At 35.7% G+C, this 18,075-nt stretch overlaps 1 protein-coding gene across 1 annotated transcript in view; it reads right to left on the bottom strand.

Moving 5' to 3' along the window:
* Positions 1-18,075, bottom strand: part of LOC131198614 (probable acyl-CoA dehydrogenase 6) — a 71,715-nt gene that overhangs the window by 49,797 nt on the left and 3,843 nt on the right. Inside the window, exon 2 of the mRNA XM_058183441.1 lies at positions 8,475-8,595. Coding sequence (XP_058039424.1) covers positions 8,475-8,595 — 121 coding nt within the window. The remainder of the gene's footprint in view (positions 1-8,474; positions 8,596-18,075) is intronic.

The raw sequence follows: 18,075 nt of genomic DNA on the forward strand, positions 1-18,075 counted from the left end.
TTGCTCTTTTAGAATTGTATCCGAAAATGAGAATAGAATAGAATAGAATAGAATAGAATAGAATAGAATAGAATAGAATAGAATAGAATAGAATAGAATTTTTTATTGGCCAAGTGTAATTGGACACATAAGGAATTTGTCTTGGTGCATATGCTCTCAGTGTACAGAAAAGATACGTTCATCAATAATTCTAAGGTACAACACGTAATGATAGTCATGGGGTACAAATCAGCAATAGGGTACAAATCAGCAATTAAACAAATAAATCAATCATGACAGTATTCAACTGAACCTTCTCTTTATGACACAGACAAAAATACAAGTGATGGCACAGTGGTTAGTGGTTCTCACCTGCTCAAGGTTGACTCAACCTTCCATCCTTCCGAGGTCAGTAAAATGAGGAACTAGACTGTTGGGAGCAATATGCTGACTCTGTAAAAGGCTTAGAGAGGGCTGCAAAGCCCTGTGAAGCAGTATATAAGTCTAGGAGCAATTGCTATTGCTACTGTGGCTAGGGGTATCAGACTATATCTAGAATCCTTCTGAGCCTTCTGGATCCTTTAAACCAGGGGTGGGGAACAATGGCCCTTCCTGAGCCAGCCAATTCTGGGAGTTGAAGTCCACGAGTCATAAAGGGGCAATCATTCCCATCTCTGCTTTAAAACAACGAGATTCTGAGTGACTCAGAAGATGTGCTTACTGAGTTGCAGCTCTTATCCCCTGAAAAGATATCTCCCTGGAGATTCATGCAGCTTCTTACAGCATTCTGAAAATTATCAAAACCTGGCTGTTCACTCAGGCCATGGGTTAAGGTAGTTGTGTAATCCTTTTAATTAGTTTAGTTTTGTTCTAGATTCTAGTCAGCTGAATTCTTCTTTTTGTACAAAAAAGAAGATTTTTTTTATTTTTATTTTTTATTTGTCAAAAGCTTCTGCAAAGCTTTTGACTCAGTAGTACACGAAAAACTTCTCCTAAAATTAAAATCCTATGGCATCTCAGGACCCCTTCACAAATGGATATCTTCTTTTCTGTCTAACAGATAACAAGTGGTCAAAATTGGCAATGTTCTATCAAATCCTGTTCCTGTCAAGAGTGGCGTTCCTCAAGGCAGGGTTCTTGGACCAACACTCTTCATACTATACATTAATGATCTTTGTGACCATATCGCAAGTAATTGTGTTCTCTTTGCTGACAATGTCAAACTATTTAACACCACCGACAAGACATCCGCCATTCAAAAAGATCTTGATCATCTACCCGCTTGGTCTAAAACTTGGCAACTCCAAATCTCAACCAGCAAATGCTCAGTCTTACATATTGGAAAAAAGAACCCAATCACTAAGTACATGCTTGATGGACATTACCTTACAGATGACCCCCCACCCTGTTAAAGACCTTGGAGTTTTCATATCAAATGATCTAAGTGCCAAAGCCCACTGCAACTACATAGCAAAAAAGGCTCTAAGAGTTGTAAACCTAGTCTTGCGTAGCTTCTTTTCCAAAAACACTACACTACTAACCAGAATATATAAAACATTTGCTAGACCCATTCTTGAATACAGCTCGCCTGTTTGGAACCCTCACATTTCTGACATCCATACAATTGAACATGTCCAGAAATATTTTACAAGAAGAGTTCTTCATTCCTCTGAAAACAACAAAATACCTTACTCCACCAGACTTGAAATCCTAGGCTTAGAAAACTTGGAACTCCATTGCCTTCGACAAGACCTAAGTTTAACTCAGTTTAAATCACTATCACTATCCTGTTGTCACTATGATGTTTTTGCCAAAACCTGGCATTTACTTTTGGTTTTCAGCAAAAATGCCCCAGAGGGAAGTTACTGTTAGTGACTGTGGGGTTTACTTAGCACTGCGTTCACTTAACAATCACAGGTTTCTTTTTAACAACCACTGTAAAACTTGTAAAATCAGATCAGTCATGAGATGATCTGCTTTATGACTGGCAGGTCATGAGTGATTATGGTCATGAGTTCAGGACTACTTGTACGTACAGAACAGAGGGAGGGGGGATGATTATTGCTTTTAAACTTTAATACTTCTGCTATTTTAATTCTTTTATTGTACAGCCCTTTTGGAAATGTAACATATAACTAAAAAGCGGATTATAGATTCTTTTGCAGTAAATATGTTTAATTAATTTATATTCTGGCTTGCCTTTTCTCTTTCCTTAAATTTTACATTTATCTCTAACCTTTTTAATAAAAAGTCAGGGAGATTCGTTTGACTCAGCATCCAGTGTTCCAAATAAAACGAAGTCAGCATATACACATTGTTCTTTTTTTTAAAACAGCCATTTTTTTTTCTGTTGCCAGGAATTTTGTGTAACATAGGCAAGCCAAGAGAAAGACAGATTAACTCTGTAACTCTGTAACTTCCTTCAGATCTGGTCTAAGTATATGTTTGTTTTTCTGGGAGTATGAGGTGAAGAAATGAGTTTATCTACCATATAGTCAAAACTTGGCACAATGTAATTTTCACCTTTTCCCAAAGCTGAAGAAATACTTTTTTGAGCATATATTTGACACAAATGAAGGGGTTGACAGAATCTGGCTGAAAAGAGAAATGTAGCTTTTACAACTTTAAGAAGCTTGTCCATTGTTGCATGAAGTATCTAGTGAATGTTGTGATTATGTGGAAAAGGAAAAATACATAATGAAAAAGCTGTTGACAAGCATTATTTAATTCAAACATTTGTCTTAAGCTATCCAGAATGTAGAATGATTTTATACTACAGAATGAATTATAATGATGGAGAAGATATTGTATGTGCAGAATCATTTTAAGACACATGAATTCTATGAAAAGTTGTATCTTTTAGAAATTTATTAAAGTCTTTTGAAATACTAATTTATATTAACTATACTTAATTTAATATTAGAAGATATTCCAGTTGGGGTCGCATTTTTTGAAGATTGGAATGACTGTGGCTAGTGATCAGGGAAGGGAACTGGTTGTGAAAGCTTTATCAAAGATTATACTCAGGGGTTCTGATAAATTAGTAGAAAGTTTTTTTAAGAAGTAAGCACATAGTCCATCAGGTCCAATGGATAGAGATGGTTTCAAGTTGCGAAGAGCTTTTCCAACATTATCTTCTGTGAAATCTATATGTGTTAAGTTGTCATACTCATTGCTTGTACGATTTAGAAATGTCGGATATGTGTCATCACCATTAACAAAAACTGAGCCAAAGAATGTGTTAAAGAGGTTTGCTTTAGTTGTTTCGTCATTGCATTCTTTGCCGTTAGAATCTTTTAGTGGTGGGATGGATTTAGAGTCTTTAAGCTTATTGTTCACAAATTTATAAAAGGCACGATTGGAATTTGTGCACAGAAGGTCCTCTTCTTGTTTGGTATGGTAATTTGTGCATTCAGTTTTTATTAGATTGCATATAATTTTGTAGCGATTTTTAAAATTTGCTACATAGCCCTTTTGGTTTCTTCTCCAGAGGGAATTTTTTTTTTTAGATTGAAGCTTTATTATTGATATGGGTAGTTTGCTTTTCCTGATCTTGGTGGTAGTTTGTGGTACATATAGTTTAATGACTCTATTGATTTCAAGTAGGAAAACTCTATAGTGGTCTTCAGCAGTTATACAGGTTGAGAACAGATTTCGCCAGTCCAGAGATGAAAGATCGTTGTTTAGAAGGTCATAGTTGGCTTTTTGAAGTTGTAGTTAGGAAAACTATTGATATGACAATTTATGTAAGGGCGTATATTGAGACGAAAGTCAATCATGCAGTGGTCGCTATTGGAAAAGGGTTCTTTTATTTGTAGTCCATAAATGGAATTTGTGTTGTTGCAGAAGATGAGGTCAAGGCAGTTGTTGAGCCTTGTACTGTTAGTTACAAGTTGTTCAAGACCTAGGTTTGTAACAGCCTTGTATAGTGTAGTATGGATTGGATCAGTTGTACATTCGTTATCCTTAGGTCACCAAGGAAGATGAGAGGATATGGGCAAGAGGTAGCCCATGTTAGCAGTGAGGTTAAAATATTTGCATGAGTAATGTCATAGTCAGGGGCTCTGTAGCATAGTATGAATCGAAGAGTGGTGTTAGATGACAGGTCGCATACAATAGTTTCAGGAAGAGAAAGTTTGTGTGCAACTTGAATGTTTTTTAGATTCAATGACTTTTTGTAAAAAATAGCCACTCCACCACCTCTTCGGTTTTCACGATCAGATCCATGAACTTGATATTCTTTGTTTGAAATGATGGAGTCAGGGAGGGATGAGTTCAGCCATGTTTCACAAACAAATATAATATCAAATGCACCACTGTTTAACAGGAGGATAAATTCAGGTAATTTGTTTACAATACTTCTTGCATTTATCAATTTACATTTAAAATCTGTAGAGAATGGTGTTGAAGAGGTAAGGGGCATGCATACCTAGTTTTGGATGTTAGTTGGTTGAGGGTTGTGTACAATTGGTGGTTGTATAGGTGGTTGGATGGGTGGATGGATGTTTTGGGTCGTGTTTGGATGTTGGGTACTTGACTATTTGTTGAGATGCTTGGTTGGATGGTTGGTTGGAAGGCTGGTTGGATGGTTGTTTGGAAGATTGGTTGGATGAATGTTTGGATGGATGGATGGATGGATGGTTTGCTGGATGGCTGTTTGGATGGATGGTTGGATGATGGGTACTTGATTGAACATTGGGATGGCTGGTTGGATGGTGTGGGTGATGGGGGGTTTGGTGGTGGGTTTTTGGTTATAGGATTTATTTTTTATGATATTGGCATAGTAGTCAATATATAGGTTTGATTCACCATTGTCTTGTCTTTGTTTAAGTTCTGTGCGGAGTTCACGAGAACATATCCGCTGCAGGAAAGATAGATCAGGACGAGATCTAAGTTTACTGTAGTCAGGGTTTGTTTTAGCAATTGAGTTGATGGTGTAAATGAACTTATGTTTGCTGTTCTTATTTATGCAGATGACTCTGCAAAATCTTGGTGCTATTGATCCATCACTGTTTTTATATTCTGGTCCATCTCTGGAGACTGCAATTATTTCATTAGGGGAGATGGTTGAAGAATTATAATTTCCAATTATGTTGTGAATTTTGGTGATATCTGGTTCGTGTTAATAATCTTCCTTTGGAAAGACCCATTTGTAATGCATCACAGTTGAATCTCAAGCTGTTGTCCATGCACAAGTGATTCCTTGCAAACTATCTTATCATATATCAAAGTCCACACCAATTACACTCTCATGAATAAATAAAAATGTTTAAAACTTAATGTACAACATTTTACCAAAAAAAGAAATAAGTACTTGAAGATGCAGAAGTGGAATAAAAATAGCAGTTAAGAAGAGGAGAAAAAATTAATAAAATAAATGATACAGCAGGATGTAATTTTCTTCTTCCAAGAGTTTAAATAAATAAGGCTACAGGACTAAACCAGAATAAACACTTGAATTCAAGAACTGTCCAGATCAGGACTTGTCCAGCTGAGCAAATGGACAATTCCTAAAGAGCACATTAAATTCTGCAGATCGTATGCCTGCACATTACTTTCAGTGTTGTCTACAATTGAAACTCCGTGTCTTATGAAGACTGCCTGTGTATTCAAATCTGTGAACCATGAGTCTAAAATTAACTTATGACTTCTTATTGACTTCTGGTACTGAAACCATAGAAAAATCTGGTTATAGGCAATAGACAATGATATCTGTAAATTGCTTCCCTTGGCTTTCCCTTAGTAAAAAGTTTCTCTGCCAATTTACACAGGATAATAAAACTGTGGCCGTAAAACAAAACAATATCCAAACACACTGCTGAATCCAAGAAATGAACTAAAGGTTTCATTTCAGTATTACATAGTTTGGGTCAAATTTTTGGGTAAAACCACGCCACATCAAAACCCAACTCAACCCAACCCTTTATATATCATTTCTGACAAATTCAAGATTTTTTTTTTAAAGTGTGTATTCCAAGTTATTTAGTTCATAGTGCGTCAGCATTCTAAAGTTTATTTTTAATTCTTACCAGTAAAACATATTCTTAGTACTATGATTTTTTTTTTAAAAAAAGGATTTTGAACTGAGAATTAACTCCTGAGCATCTGGGAATTTTCAAATTTCTTTGAAATTGCTATCTTTCCCACTTTTCTTTTCCTAACAAGAAATAATAGGACAGGTTTTGAAGAAGTGAAAATGTGACAGAAGGTTAATGGATTTTTAAATAAGATGTACTTACTGATTTTTTTTCAAGTACCATAAAAAAAACAGGTCATAGGTCAGAGATGATGTACTTTTGAACAGTCACTAAACAAGCTGCTTTAATTTTTAAACTTTGGTTACCTTATGACCAGTTTTTACACTTAGGACCACTGCAACCATGGTCATGTGATCAAAATTCCAGTGCTTAGCTACTAGCATGCATTTAGGACACTTGCATTAACCCGAGGTCATGCAACCACCATTTGTAACCTTCCCAGCTGGCTTCCATCAAGCAGAGTCAATGGGGGAAGCCAGATTTGCTGAACAAAAACTGATTCACGTAACAACTGTGGCAAGTTTTGTAAAATGAGGTGAACCCACAACTGCCTCATTAATTCTGAACTCAATTGTAGTCAGTTGTAAGCTGAGAACTATTCGTATTTAGTTTCCAAGTTCTAATCCCTTATATTAACAGATATATATATATACTGATTATAATTAATGAAATCTGATGTGAATTTTGTCTTCTTGGTCAGGGTTCATTTTCAAGGCCTTGACCTAAGAATTCTTAGTTATTTTTGACCCTGCTTAGTTTTTTTAAGGTTAACTGATGTCTATTAAGTGCTGCCGAACCTGAATATAAGAATAAAATGTTGAAATATTCCATTCTGTGAGAGAACTATACTTGAAAATAAATGCTATACTATAATGGCAACTCAGTAAGATCTGGAATAGCTTCAAAATAAGTTACATAAAATTTGAGTACTTTCCTTCCAAAATGGCAGAAGAAAAGTGACAAAAAATACATTACTATTAAGCTTTTGTTTCATTTTGTTCTACATGCATTCATAAAAATTCTCATTTTTGACTATTCAAAGCAAGATTTGAAGTATGCAATTAAACCTTATTTCCTTTTCAAAGATGCTGCATTAATACAGCATTAGATATAAGAAATAAGAATATTTATGAAAAAGTCTAAAATAAATCTTTTTTTTAATACTGTAAACAGCCCATGAGAAGAGATTTTAAAAGGGGTGGGTGATGGGGATGGGGCAAAAGATTCAAATCTGTAAAAAAAAAAAAAAAAAAACCCCGAACCCAGCCCTCCGTTTAAATCATCTCTCTTCAACTTCCTTAAAACTGACTATAAACATACATAAATAAATAAAATTTGAAATCTACTCCATGTCTTGTTTGCTCACAATTCTCAGTGAATTTCATAATTTCTAAGTCACCAGAATTAAACTAACTGGTTATCTTTCAGCAGCTATGGCATTCAAAATCTCAAAATTATTAGCTATTTTCTGAATTTTAGCCGCGATTCCTACTTAAGACAGCAGAAACTCATAGCAGAATATTTGCCAATAAGTGAGTATCTAATATAATTAAAGTTAATCATCAACAACACAACTGTACATAAAAACTATTAGACCACACATGCAAAGCTTCTATTAAGGAAACTAAACGCTTAAGAAAGCTGGCTTCTACAGTTAAGTAGAAAAAAACAATTTCATGGTGATAACACACAGTCTAATGCTTCAAGATCTGCTCAACAATAAAACCAGTAACTTTATTGGATATGTTCAGTTAAACCTGTCTATTATTAACCACACCATTTTTTTTATAGTACAACCAGCTATATCCATCCCTAAGTGGAAGACAGTACTGTATTTGAAACTTAGAACACTTGATTTGCAGAAATTACTTAATCAGATAGAAGTCTCTCCAGAACACCCAATAATGATTCAATATGCTCTTTGGCTGCAAATACTATTATGCAAATGAGATAATAAAGCCAGAAAATAAACACGAGTAGTTTGCAACAGTCAGTTTAATATTTTGCTGGTACAAATTTCAGACTGTAACTTTCCAGTCTGCATATCTTTAGAAAGAACTTTTATTTCTTGCATACTTTGCAAAGATTTGTAACAAATAGTCTTTAATCACTTTAAAACATACTTACATAATATAGAACATTGAACAGTGGAGGGATAACTGAATCAGTTAATTAAAACAGCAGGTAGAATTATTTATTAAAGAAGGTTATGAAGAATTATAGTTTGACAGCTCAAGTAAAAAACAAGTTCTAGTACCATGTTCAAAACATGTTCCACATAAAACCTGATTTAGATTTTAGAAAAATTGTATTTGGTGGATTTTATATTCTATCCCATTCAAGTTAAAATGCTATAATTAGGATGCATTTAGAAAGACCAGCCTCTAAATGCTTCAGGCAAATATTAAACATGCTTTCTAAATTACAGGCAATTATTAAAGTATGTTCCTTTCTCACCAGTTGGCTTGTCTATTCCAAGAAATCCAGCCTTCCCGAGGGTTTTAAAAACTTGGTGTGCTGGAAATTGTCCCTCTTCTTCCCATTTGTCCACAAATGGATTGATTTCTTTGTCAATAATCTGCATTTGGAAAGTAAGGGAAGAATGAAAATAGAAAAAGGTTACTGAGCAAAATATGGCAAATATTATTCTACTACAGGCATTAGAGTAATTTATTCCATGCTTTCCTAAACAGAAGTTCTCTAGCTCTGCTAGACTATGGTTCCCATCATCTCCAGCCAATATAAGGCAGTCAGAATCTAATGCTGCTTTAATACAATAATGGGTTTACTAATTCCAATTAGGTTTGAGAGATTTAAAATGACTCAAAACCAGTTTAAACTAGAGTTAACTGGATGGAAGATTTAGTTACCAACCTTATTAAGGTATTGTAATGCCAACAACAATTTAACTATGTTTTAATTTTCTGAATTCTTCAGTAAAATCTAAATAGATACTTAGTGACATGAAGCTTAAAAATCGTTTAATATTTTATCTTTAAATGATACACAAATTTGCAAAAGATGCAAAAAGAAAAGGAAGCAGTTAATTTTAGAAGAAGCTGGCATCAAATCAATAAATAATTTATACCATCAGTTGGCAAAATGTCTATTATCCATGATTTAATCCTGAGTCAAAGTGCTGAGATATTGTGGAGACAAATTAAAAGAAAGCATACTCTCCTAGCTGTGTCTATTGTGCTACTTTATTGTGCAGTTGATTGGTTCTTGTAGGTGAGCAAGAGTGATATCTATAGGTAAGTCTGTAGGATTTCATCTCACTAATCAGAATTTAATCATCTCTCAGTTTGGAGTATCGTATTTGTAACTGCATTTGTATAACTGCGACAATGAAGGAAAAACATTAGTGTTCTAACTGCACAACAATCTCTTTTTTCCCAAGTCAAGATTTCAATGGCTATGTTGAGATTGTTCAATAAGCAGTAGCTCAATTTTTCTGTTTTCAAGGATGTTATCACCTGATTTGCTCAACTCATATTCTTCTTATATGACTAAATCAGCCAGATTGGAACAGGTCCACTCTTGAGAAGTAATTAATGATTACTAAAATGCAGAATGTGTTCCTGCCTGCTTCAAAGAGGAAGTTGTAAAACCACTATTGAAAATAAGGTCCTTCCCTTGATCCAGAGATCTTGCTTAATTATAGGTCAGTCACAAATATTCCATTGCTGGGTAAGAAAGATCAAGAAAGTAGTGGCTTCACAACTCTAGATACATTTAGCTGGCTTGATTTTCGGAATCTATTTCACAATTTTTCTCTAGGACATGATACCAAAACTATTTTGTTTGCATGGTTAGATGGCCTATGGTAGATTGGAAAGTAGGATACTGCTAATTTCTCTAAACCTCTTGTTAGCTTTTAATACTATCAACTAAGATATTCTTCTGTGCCATCTACCACAACCCAGTTTTGTGGATATTTCATAGTGCTTTTGGTCCTCTCTGTAAACAAACTGATAGCTAACTTCAGGGAAGACATGAAAGGGGCATAATAGGAGAAGGAAGGAAGGAAGGAACAAGCTGTTAAGGAGAGATTTAGAGAAAAGATTACACAAGAAGAGTAGGTTAATGTCTGACTTCCTTTTTCCTAAAGTCTAACAACACTGGTTCCATGTCCTGGTGTCATTGTAATATGTACTTCCCATCACTGGCAGGCCGTGATATGAAACACAGACAGGAAAATACATAAAGTAATGATCAGAAGACACTGAACAGGAGGTGACTGTGTGTAGAAAGCTGATAAGAATTTAATGTGGAATCCAATGTTTAGGGACATCTCTAGCTAGCTAGCTCAGCCTTTTCCAAACTGAACTATGTATCTGTCTCCAGATATATTGGAAGTACAACTCTAGAATGTCCAAACAGTAGGGGGGAAAAAAGGAAGCAAGGAGATAAGATAAAAAGACACAAATTATAAGAAACCCGAATAATTCTCCTACATCTGCACAAATCACAATTAAATGTTCCTTCCTTTCCCCAAAATATGGAGTAATCCTCTTTTGAGGTTTAAAATACATAATCTGAAACTAGTCCCTGATGTGTGGTCAGATTTTAGGCTAGAATTAAAATAGAGCTTTTTTTACAAAAATGGAAACATTTTCTTACAAGTTTAAGCTTTTATTTATTAATAGATGCTATTGCAGGGGTGAAATGCTCACGGATTGGACCAGATCCTGCGATCTGGTAGCGATCATGGCTGGTAGTTCAGCGAGCTGGTAGCGATGGCGGAGCAAAAGTGTTTTTTACCTTCTGTGCAGGTGCAGGTTTTGTGCATGTGCAAGGTCTGAACACGCATGTGACACGCATGGCACGTGCACTTTCAAATCGGTAAGGAAAATAAGTAGATTTCACCCTTTTGTTATTGATTGTAAACAATATTTATGCTTGCAGTTCAAACCCTGCATTCTCAGCAGCAATCTGAAAGGGTTTATTTAAAGATTGCATGACGGGGAATTTTTTATTAAAGAATATTTCAAGTGCTATTCACAATTGAGAATACCACTTTGGCAACTGTATAGTAAGTGGCCAGTGAATTTGTAGAATACAAGATTTTGTATCATTGTGTCTGCATGTTTTAGTATATCTGAAAAATAAGAGCTCATTTAAGTTTTATTACTACTAGAGTTCTTCTGTGTCTGGAAAGCTAATTTCTTTTTATGACAAAATAATCTGTGGAAGAAAAACATCAGAGAACATATCCTAGTGGAGTTCTTTGAGAATAATGTAAAAATCCTTATAAAAACTAAAATTAAGATCAGCAGAGACAACAATACAAAATATCTTACCCATTCTTTCATTATTTATACTAATAACCACTTTCAAAAGATATTTTATTAAAATTTTCACTTTAAATGTTATCTGTTTTATGAATTCAGGGAATGGTCCTAAGTGCAGTTATTGTGTTAATGAATTCAATAAGCAGTTTAATGGTTAATGTCATGAGTTTCTATAACTGAAGGTATGAGGGAACAGATGAAGTCGATTATGAAATCATCTGTGTTAAAGCACTCTATTAAAATTAAGAGGAAAAATGGTTTTGCTACTGAGAAGATGGAGAGTTGAGAAGATGGAGAGGCCGCTTCCTTTAAAATCCACTGAAACATTTACATACATAAAATGGTTAAAATAGAGTACTGGGGTAAAATTCTTCAACTCTGCAATGGATTATGAAACTCATTTGAGGACTCCCCCAGACACTACCTAGTTGAGACACCATGCTAAACTAGTTGGTTTAATTATGGTTTGCTTATAATATTTTGCTAAATCATAAATCAGCTTTCAAGCCCATGCCCAGAGATGAGACAATGAGACACAATTGAGTACAATCCTTTATTTACTTACACCTAATGGACAGAATCTTGCCAAACTAAAACTGTAACTTTTTAGTTCACTAGATTTATTCTGAAAAGGGTGTGGCTGCCATGAACTTCTTTCTCTTCCTCCATTTACTCTGGACTGCAGTCTCTTAATCTCAGCTTCTTTCTGGGACATTTCTGAGTTAGCAAAATGCTTCTTTTCTGCTGCTACATCTGTATACATTTCATCCCAGTTGTATAACACCTGTTGGCTTGTGTGACACATTAAGGGTCATCCATTAAACTAAGGCAGGATTAGGAGTTATTCTAGGAAAAAATTTCAGAAATGTTTTGGGGAGAAATGGATGCCTTAAATAAGTGCAAGGCTTAAGGCAGCCATTTTGTCCTTTAAACCACATCAACATGTAAAATTCCCAAATGTCTACCCAAGGGAGAAGGCTATGGAGGGAATGTAACTCCCTCCAAACAATACATGTCTTCTTCTATCATAAAATAAGGTTTGTAATCCGTAAATAATGCGCGAAGTCTGAATTAACTCCAAGTTTCAGTTTCCTTGTGAAATTTATAAAGAAAAAAGAAAACTGCAGACCCTTAACCCCAACCTCCACATAACCCCTCCCCCCCTCAAAGAGAGAATATCTAAAACATCAACATAATTAAAAGAGACATTTTCTCAAAAAAATCTAAACTGTCTTACAAATTATCTTAATTATAATCTATAAATCTATAAAGTAGAAAATTATTGAAACTACTTTGGGGACTAAAATCAGTTTTAATATTTGAATGTTAAACCAAGTATTAAAAGCTATAAAGAGAAAAGGAGGCCCAAGAGAATTGCATTTCTATTATCCCATTCCCTCCAAAAGTCATCCACCAGCACAACTAATGAAGTTTATGGACTCTATTCTGGCCTGAAATCTATTTCTTCTAGTGCAACCTTAAACATTCAAAGAGCCATTTGGACCCATTTCCCACAGAAAAAAAAACACCGGGAGATATAACATCCTTCCAATGCCTCACTATTTCCTGAGCGGCCACAAAACTAGCATATGTAGTTGAATTAAACATTCTCTTTTCTTCTGGAACTTTTATTTTCTTGGATTTATCCATGCTTGGCCTACCGGGGGTTGAAAAGCTCAATAAATGCATGTCAGTGGGTGTCACACATTGGCGGTTGTAACACTTATTTTGAATGTCAGAAAGCCGCAGCAGACGGGTGAAAGAGCCACATGCGGCTCCAGAGCTGCAGGTTGCTGACTCCTATTCAAGGGCAATGGTCTCCAAACCTTTTGGCTTGGCGGCCCAATGCGGAGGGAGGTGTAGAGGGGAACTGGGCTATGCAAGTTGGTACACATGTAACTCAATTTGTGCAAGTGGCGAGCCAGCATGGATCTGCATATGTGCATAGCTTGACTTCTGCAAGTTGAACTGCACATGCATGTGAACGCGTGCTGTCCAACTACTGACAGAAGTTGAGTTACACATGCACAATGGCCCACCACTCATGCGGCCCGGTGGCCAATAGGCCACAGCCCAGTAGTAGACTGGTGTTGGGGACCCCTGTTCTAGGGTGTCTGGAGTTTCAAAGCCATGATAAAAATAAAATTGTAGTCAGTTCGCAAATTATTCAAAATAATTGGATTCTGAGCCTTATTGATCAGGGACTACAGGTCAGCATGTATGGAAGTAATGAAAACACCTATTTATGCAAAAAGAAATTTATTACTGCTCAGATCCAGCCTCCAACCGCCTCCTCAAGGATAACCTTAAGAAACCATGAAAGGCGGGGATCCATGTGAGGAGGCAAAGCTGAGGTTATAAAAAGCCTATCTATTTCATAAGGACTCATAGCTTCAAACTGATATAATATCACTCCACAGAATGAACTTCAGTCATCTCAATCATACAAGCCTTAGTAACACCACACCGGGGGGAAATGCTCCTGGTTCTGACTGGATCTTTTGATCCGGTAGCGATCTTGGCCAGTGGTTCGGCGATTCCTGGTTTTAACCAGGAAGTAATGTGTTTTTTACCTTCTGTGCATGCACAGAAAGTTTGTGTGTGCATGTGATGTGCGAGCAAGCGAAGTGAGTGAGCGAAGCGTGTGTGCAAGGCGTGTGGACTTCCTAGCCAGGAAGGAAGGTAAGTAAATTTCACCCCTGCACCACACCTAGAATACCGCATCCAGTTTTGATCAACACACTATAAAACAAATGTTGAGACTCTAGAAGAGCACAGAGAAGAGCAATCAAGATGATTAGGAGTCCAGAGGCTAAAACATACAATGAACAGTTGCAGGAACTGGGCATGGGTAGTCTAATGAAGAGAAGGACCAGGGAGACATGATAGCTGTGTTCTAGTATTTGAGGGGCTGCCACAGAGAGGAAGGGGCCAAGCTATTTTCCAAAACATCTGAAGGGCAAACAAGGAATAATGGATGGAAGCTGAACAAGGGGAGATTCAACCTTGAAATAAGGAGAGCAGTGAGAACAATCAACAAATGGAACAGCTTGCCTTCAAAAGTTGTGGGAGCTTCCATTATGGGAAGCTTTCAAGAAGAGACTGGACTGCCATCTGTCAGAAATGGTGTAGGATCTCCTGCATGGGCAGGGGGTTGGAGTAGATGACCTACAAGGTTCCTTCCAACACTGTTAATTTGTTAATCTCCACTAGCACTATCCATTTGGGTTCAACCCCACTTGAATTTGAGAAATTCTATTTATCATGTGCTGTGGGAATTCTTTAATGCACCTCTGCACATGGTTTTTGTAAACTGTCTTTCCCCAAAAGAGAAAAGGGAATGAGGCACCTTAAAAAAGGACCACAGATGCAATGGGAATGGCAAAAATGAATTCTTATCAGTGACCAAGCACTCTTAAGAGAGATCTTCATCAAGCTATGTTCAAGGCATCTCAGTTCATCTTCCTGAGCAACTCAGTAAACCAATGAGATTCAATAGATTTGCAAGAAGAAATAGACAATTATGAAATATGGTAATGTGTGTTAGTTATTACTTATTGGGGTTTAGGGATTCTATTTCTTTCATTTATTGAGTTATTGAGATGTATTTTATGTTTGGGGAGGGGGCTGCACCAAGGAAGGCTCATTCAATTTCCTTGTACACATGTTCTGCATCGACAATAAAAGTTTGATTTGATTTAGAATGCTCCACTGTAACCTGATGAAGTGCGCTGATTCCAGTGGGCAATTAAGGATTTAATAAAGTGCCCTCAGTTCTCACTATATCCTCAGAAAATTCACCAAGCACTTTCTGATTAAACCTTTAAATCAAGGGAGACTGAGAAAAGGCATCAAGTCTTAGCACACACACGAGATAAAGGTGTTTTGAGATATGAGGTGAAACAACATATATAATCAGTTCCCAAGATTCTTTAATCTAATCCTCTTTCATTGTAATAAATCAAAATAAAGTAATTTTATGAAAATGTGGCTTTTTTAATTAGTGCTACATATCTGACCCTAACCCTAAGCCCTGAACAAATTTCAAGTTCTGTTTCTCATTGAAACAAAATGTATACGCAGATGGATTGTGCAAAGCATTCCAGGATTTTTGCTAGTTGAGGTTTATCAAAGCTGACATCCAAAAAAGTTCAGGATTATTACTCCTCCTCCTTTTCCCGCCCTCTACTCTTCCTCCTCCTCTCCTGCTGAGGAAGATACAAAGTTAGCAAAATGTCTATCTTACTATGATAAGGGTTTCATTATTGCTTTCCACAGGAGGAGGTATTTATTTGTTTAGAAAATTGCATGTAAGAAACATTCTCTGGAGGGAGAAGAAAGGATAGGAGGAGGAGAAGAAGGAGAAGATAGAGGGTTAGAAAGGATGGTAGTGAGAAGTGGGAAAAAGGAGGGGAAGTAGGAAAGCGAGGAGAAGGTGGTGGGGGAAGTTTAAGAAGGATGAGAAGGGAAGAAAGGATTAAAGGGGGGAGTGGCAGTCGAACAGCCCTGATTGAGTATAATTTGAGTATAGGACTGATTGTTGGATAAGTGATTGTATTGTACACTGGTCAAATTGTGGGAATTATTATGGGGAAAAAAAAAAATTGCAAAAAAAAGAAAAAAAAGAAACATTCTCTGATTCTGGTATCCCCAATGACACTAGGATTCATTTGCAAGCTAGGTTTGCTGTACCATTTAATTATATTTATTTTTAGATTATTTATTAAAAATAAATAAAACAAAGCTGGCCTAGTCATAAGCAAATCAACTTAGTGTCAGCTTTGGAAGCCATACTAGGCCGGAGGCTTCCATGTTGCCACTTTCCAATGTGCGGGGAAAGTAGGAGGGGGGAGTTGCTTAGACATAATAACATTCTTCCTGCTAGTCAAGGTCAGGCCAAGCCTGCATCTGGAGAAGGAGTGGCCGGAGTGATGTCTCGAGAGGGGACAGCTGGTGATTGGAGCATATGATCGGCAGAGGGGTCAAAGGATTTTGGTGATTTTGGAGTTTGTCTTACTGAAGATAAACCCGGATTCCCAGATTCGGAGTTTATCCAGTTGTGCCAGTTTACCTATGCTAGTAAAAGAACTTTGAAAGATGTTTGCTTCGGAGTTTTTTCTGCAGGAGGGGTTTTCTGGAACGCTGACATTTAGCAGCATCAACTTTTTTAAAAGGAACATCCTTGGATCCCTCATAGTTTCTCCTTCTTCTTTTTTTTAAAGATTATGTTTGATGTTACAATAATATAGTTTGTAATAAATAAATAAATAAATAAACCAGAGTGGTAGAGAACAAACAACCTAGAAATTTAATGAAGGTGTAGTGGATTAACCTCACTAGTAAGCTCCTGCCAAGAGGCTTCCTATGATTTCTCATGCCCATCATGATATATACATTAGTGAATGGAAAATACTCCCAATAGCAACTATTCTTCAGAGTGTCCACAACATATATTCAAATATTAAAATTTCGACACTGGCTCAAACATTCACTTGTCCATTCAAGAAACTACAGATTAAAACCACATTTTTTCACTTGGTTCCTACAACCCTTTGTTAATTGAAATATTTCCATCAATTACTAACTACTATATTTTATTATTTATTGGAATTGTAGAATGAAGAATTGCATGTAGTAATCCCTAGCACTAAAATTACAATGTAGAACTACTGTTTTCTGATATTATATGAAAGCAAGGTAGGTACATCACTATCTCTATGTTCAGGGAGATAACAAAAGAAGACAAACAGTTCTGATTAATTATAACAAGTTTTTGTTACTTTCTCTTGCAAGAGATTCTAAAACACCATCCCTCAAAAAATATTGATCATGCAAATGTACCATAATTTAAAACAGGAATGGTTATCTAAAGTTCAGGCATATGTTGGGTGACCTGCATCTGGAACAGCTAAAATAGTTACCTAGTAATTAACCTTTCCCAATATTTCCCTTAAAATATTGGGGTTTAAGTGTGGTTTATTGGATAAGCTAAAATAAAATAACCCACACTATGCCAAAATTAAACAATTCGTACTGATTTACCACAATATGAAAACCCAAACAGTTTTCTAGAATTGTTTTTTTCTATTAGGAGGAATTCACTGCATCCTCAATTTAATAGCAGCAACAATCCTGTATATTGTTTACTTAATTTATCCCAACCTATCTTTCGCTAACCACATTCTTAATAATGCCAGTACTGCTTCTATGAATATGTAACAGCAATATCACTTACATAACTGTGTGATATTATTTAAAAAATAGCTGGTCTTTGCGTCATTCTCTGACCAAAAAACTAATTTCAAAGTAACCAATTGGTTAGGTAATTCAAAATTTTACATTACATAATCAATTTACTGGCCATCTCTATCGCATACATTATCCTCACCTGCTATTCTGGAATACAACAAGCAGAATGAAATTCACACCGAAGTAAAAATTTTATATTCACAACTTTAACTACCAAATACGATCACTGATACTTAAAACAGGATTTTTTTTAAAAAAAATGTATCTTTTCTTTGTAATCCTAGATATGGTGCAGACACACAGAACTATGTTAAATTAAATAAAATATCCTGTTATTTATTTATTTATTTATTTATTTATTTATTTATTTATTTATTTATTTATTTATTTTGTTACAACAATATATGTAGGTATCACACAAAAAGATTATATAGTATATAAACACATATTTGAGTAAATATTAGGAGTTATAAGCATATATATATATATATGTAGGTCTTTGGTTATTTGGGTTT

The sequence above is a fragment of the Ahaetulla prasina genome, chromosome 4 (assembly GCF_028640845.1).
Source record: "Ahaetulla prasina isolate Xishuangbanna chromosome 4, ASM2864084v1, whole genome shotgun sequence".
In the NCBI taxonomy this organism is placed as follows: Eukaryota; Metazoa; Chordata; class Lepidosauria; order Squamata; family Colubridae; genus Ahaetulla; species Ahaetulla prasina.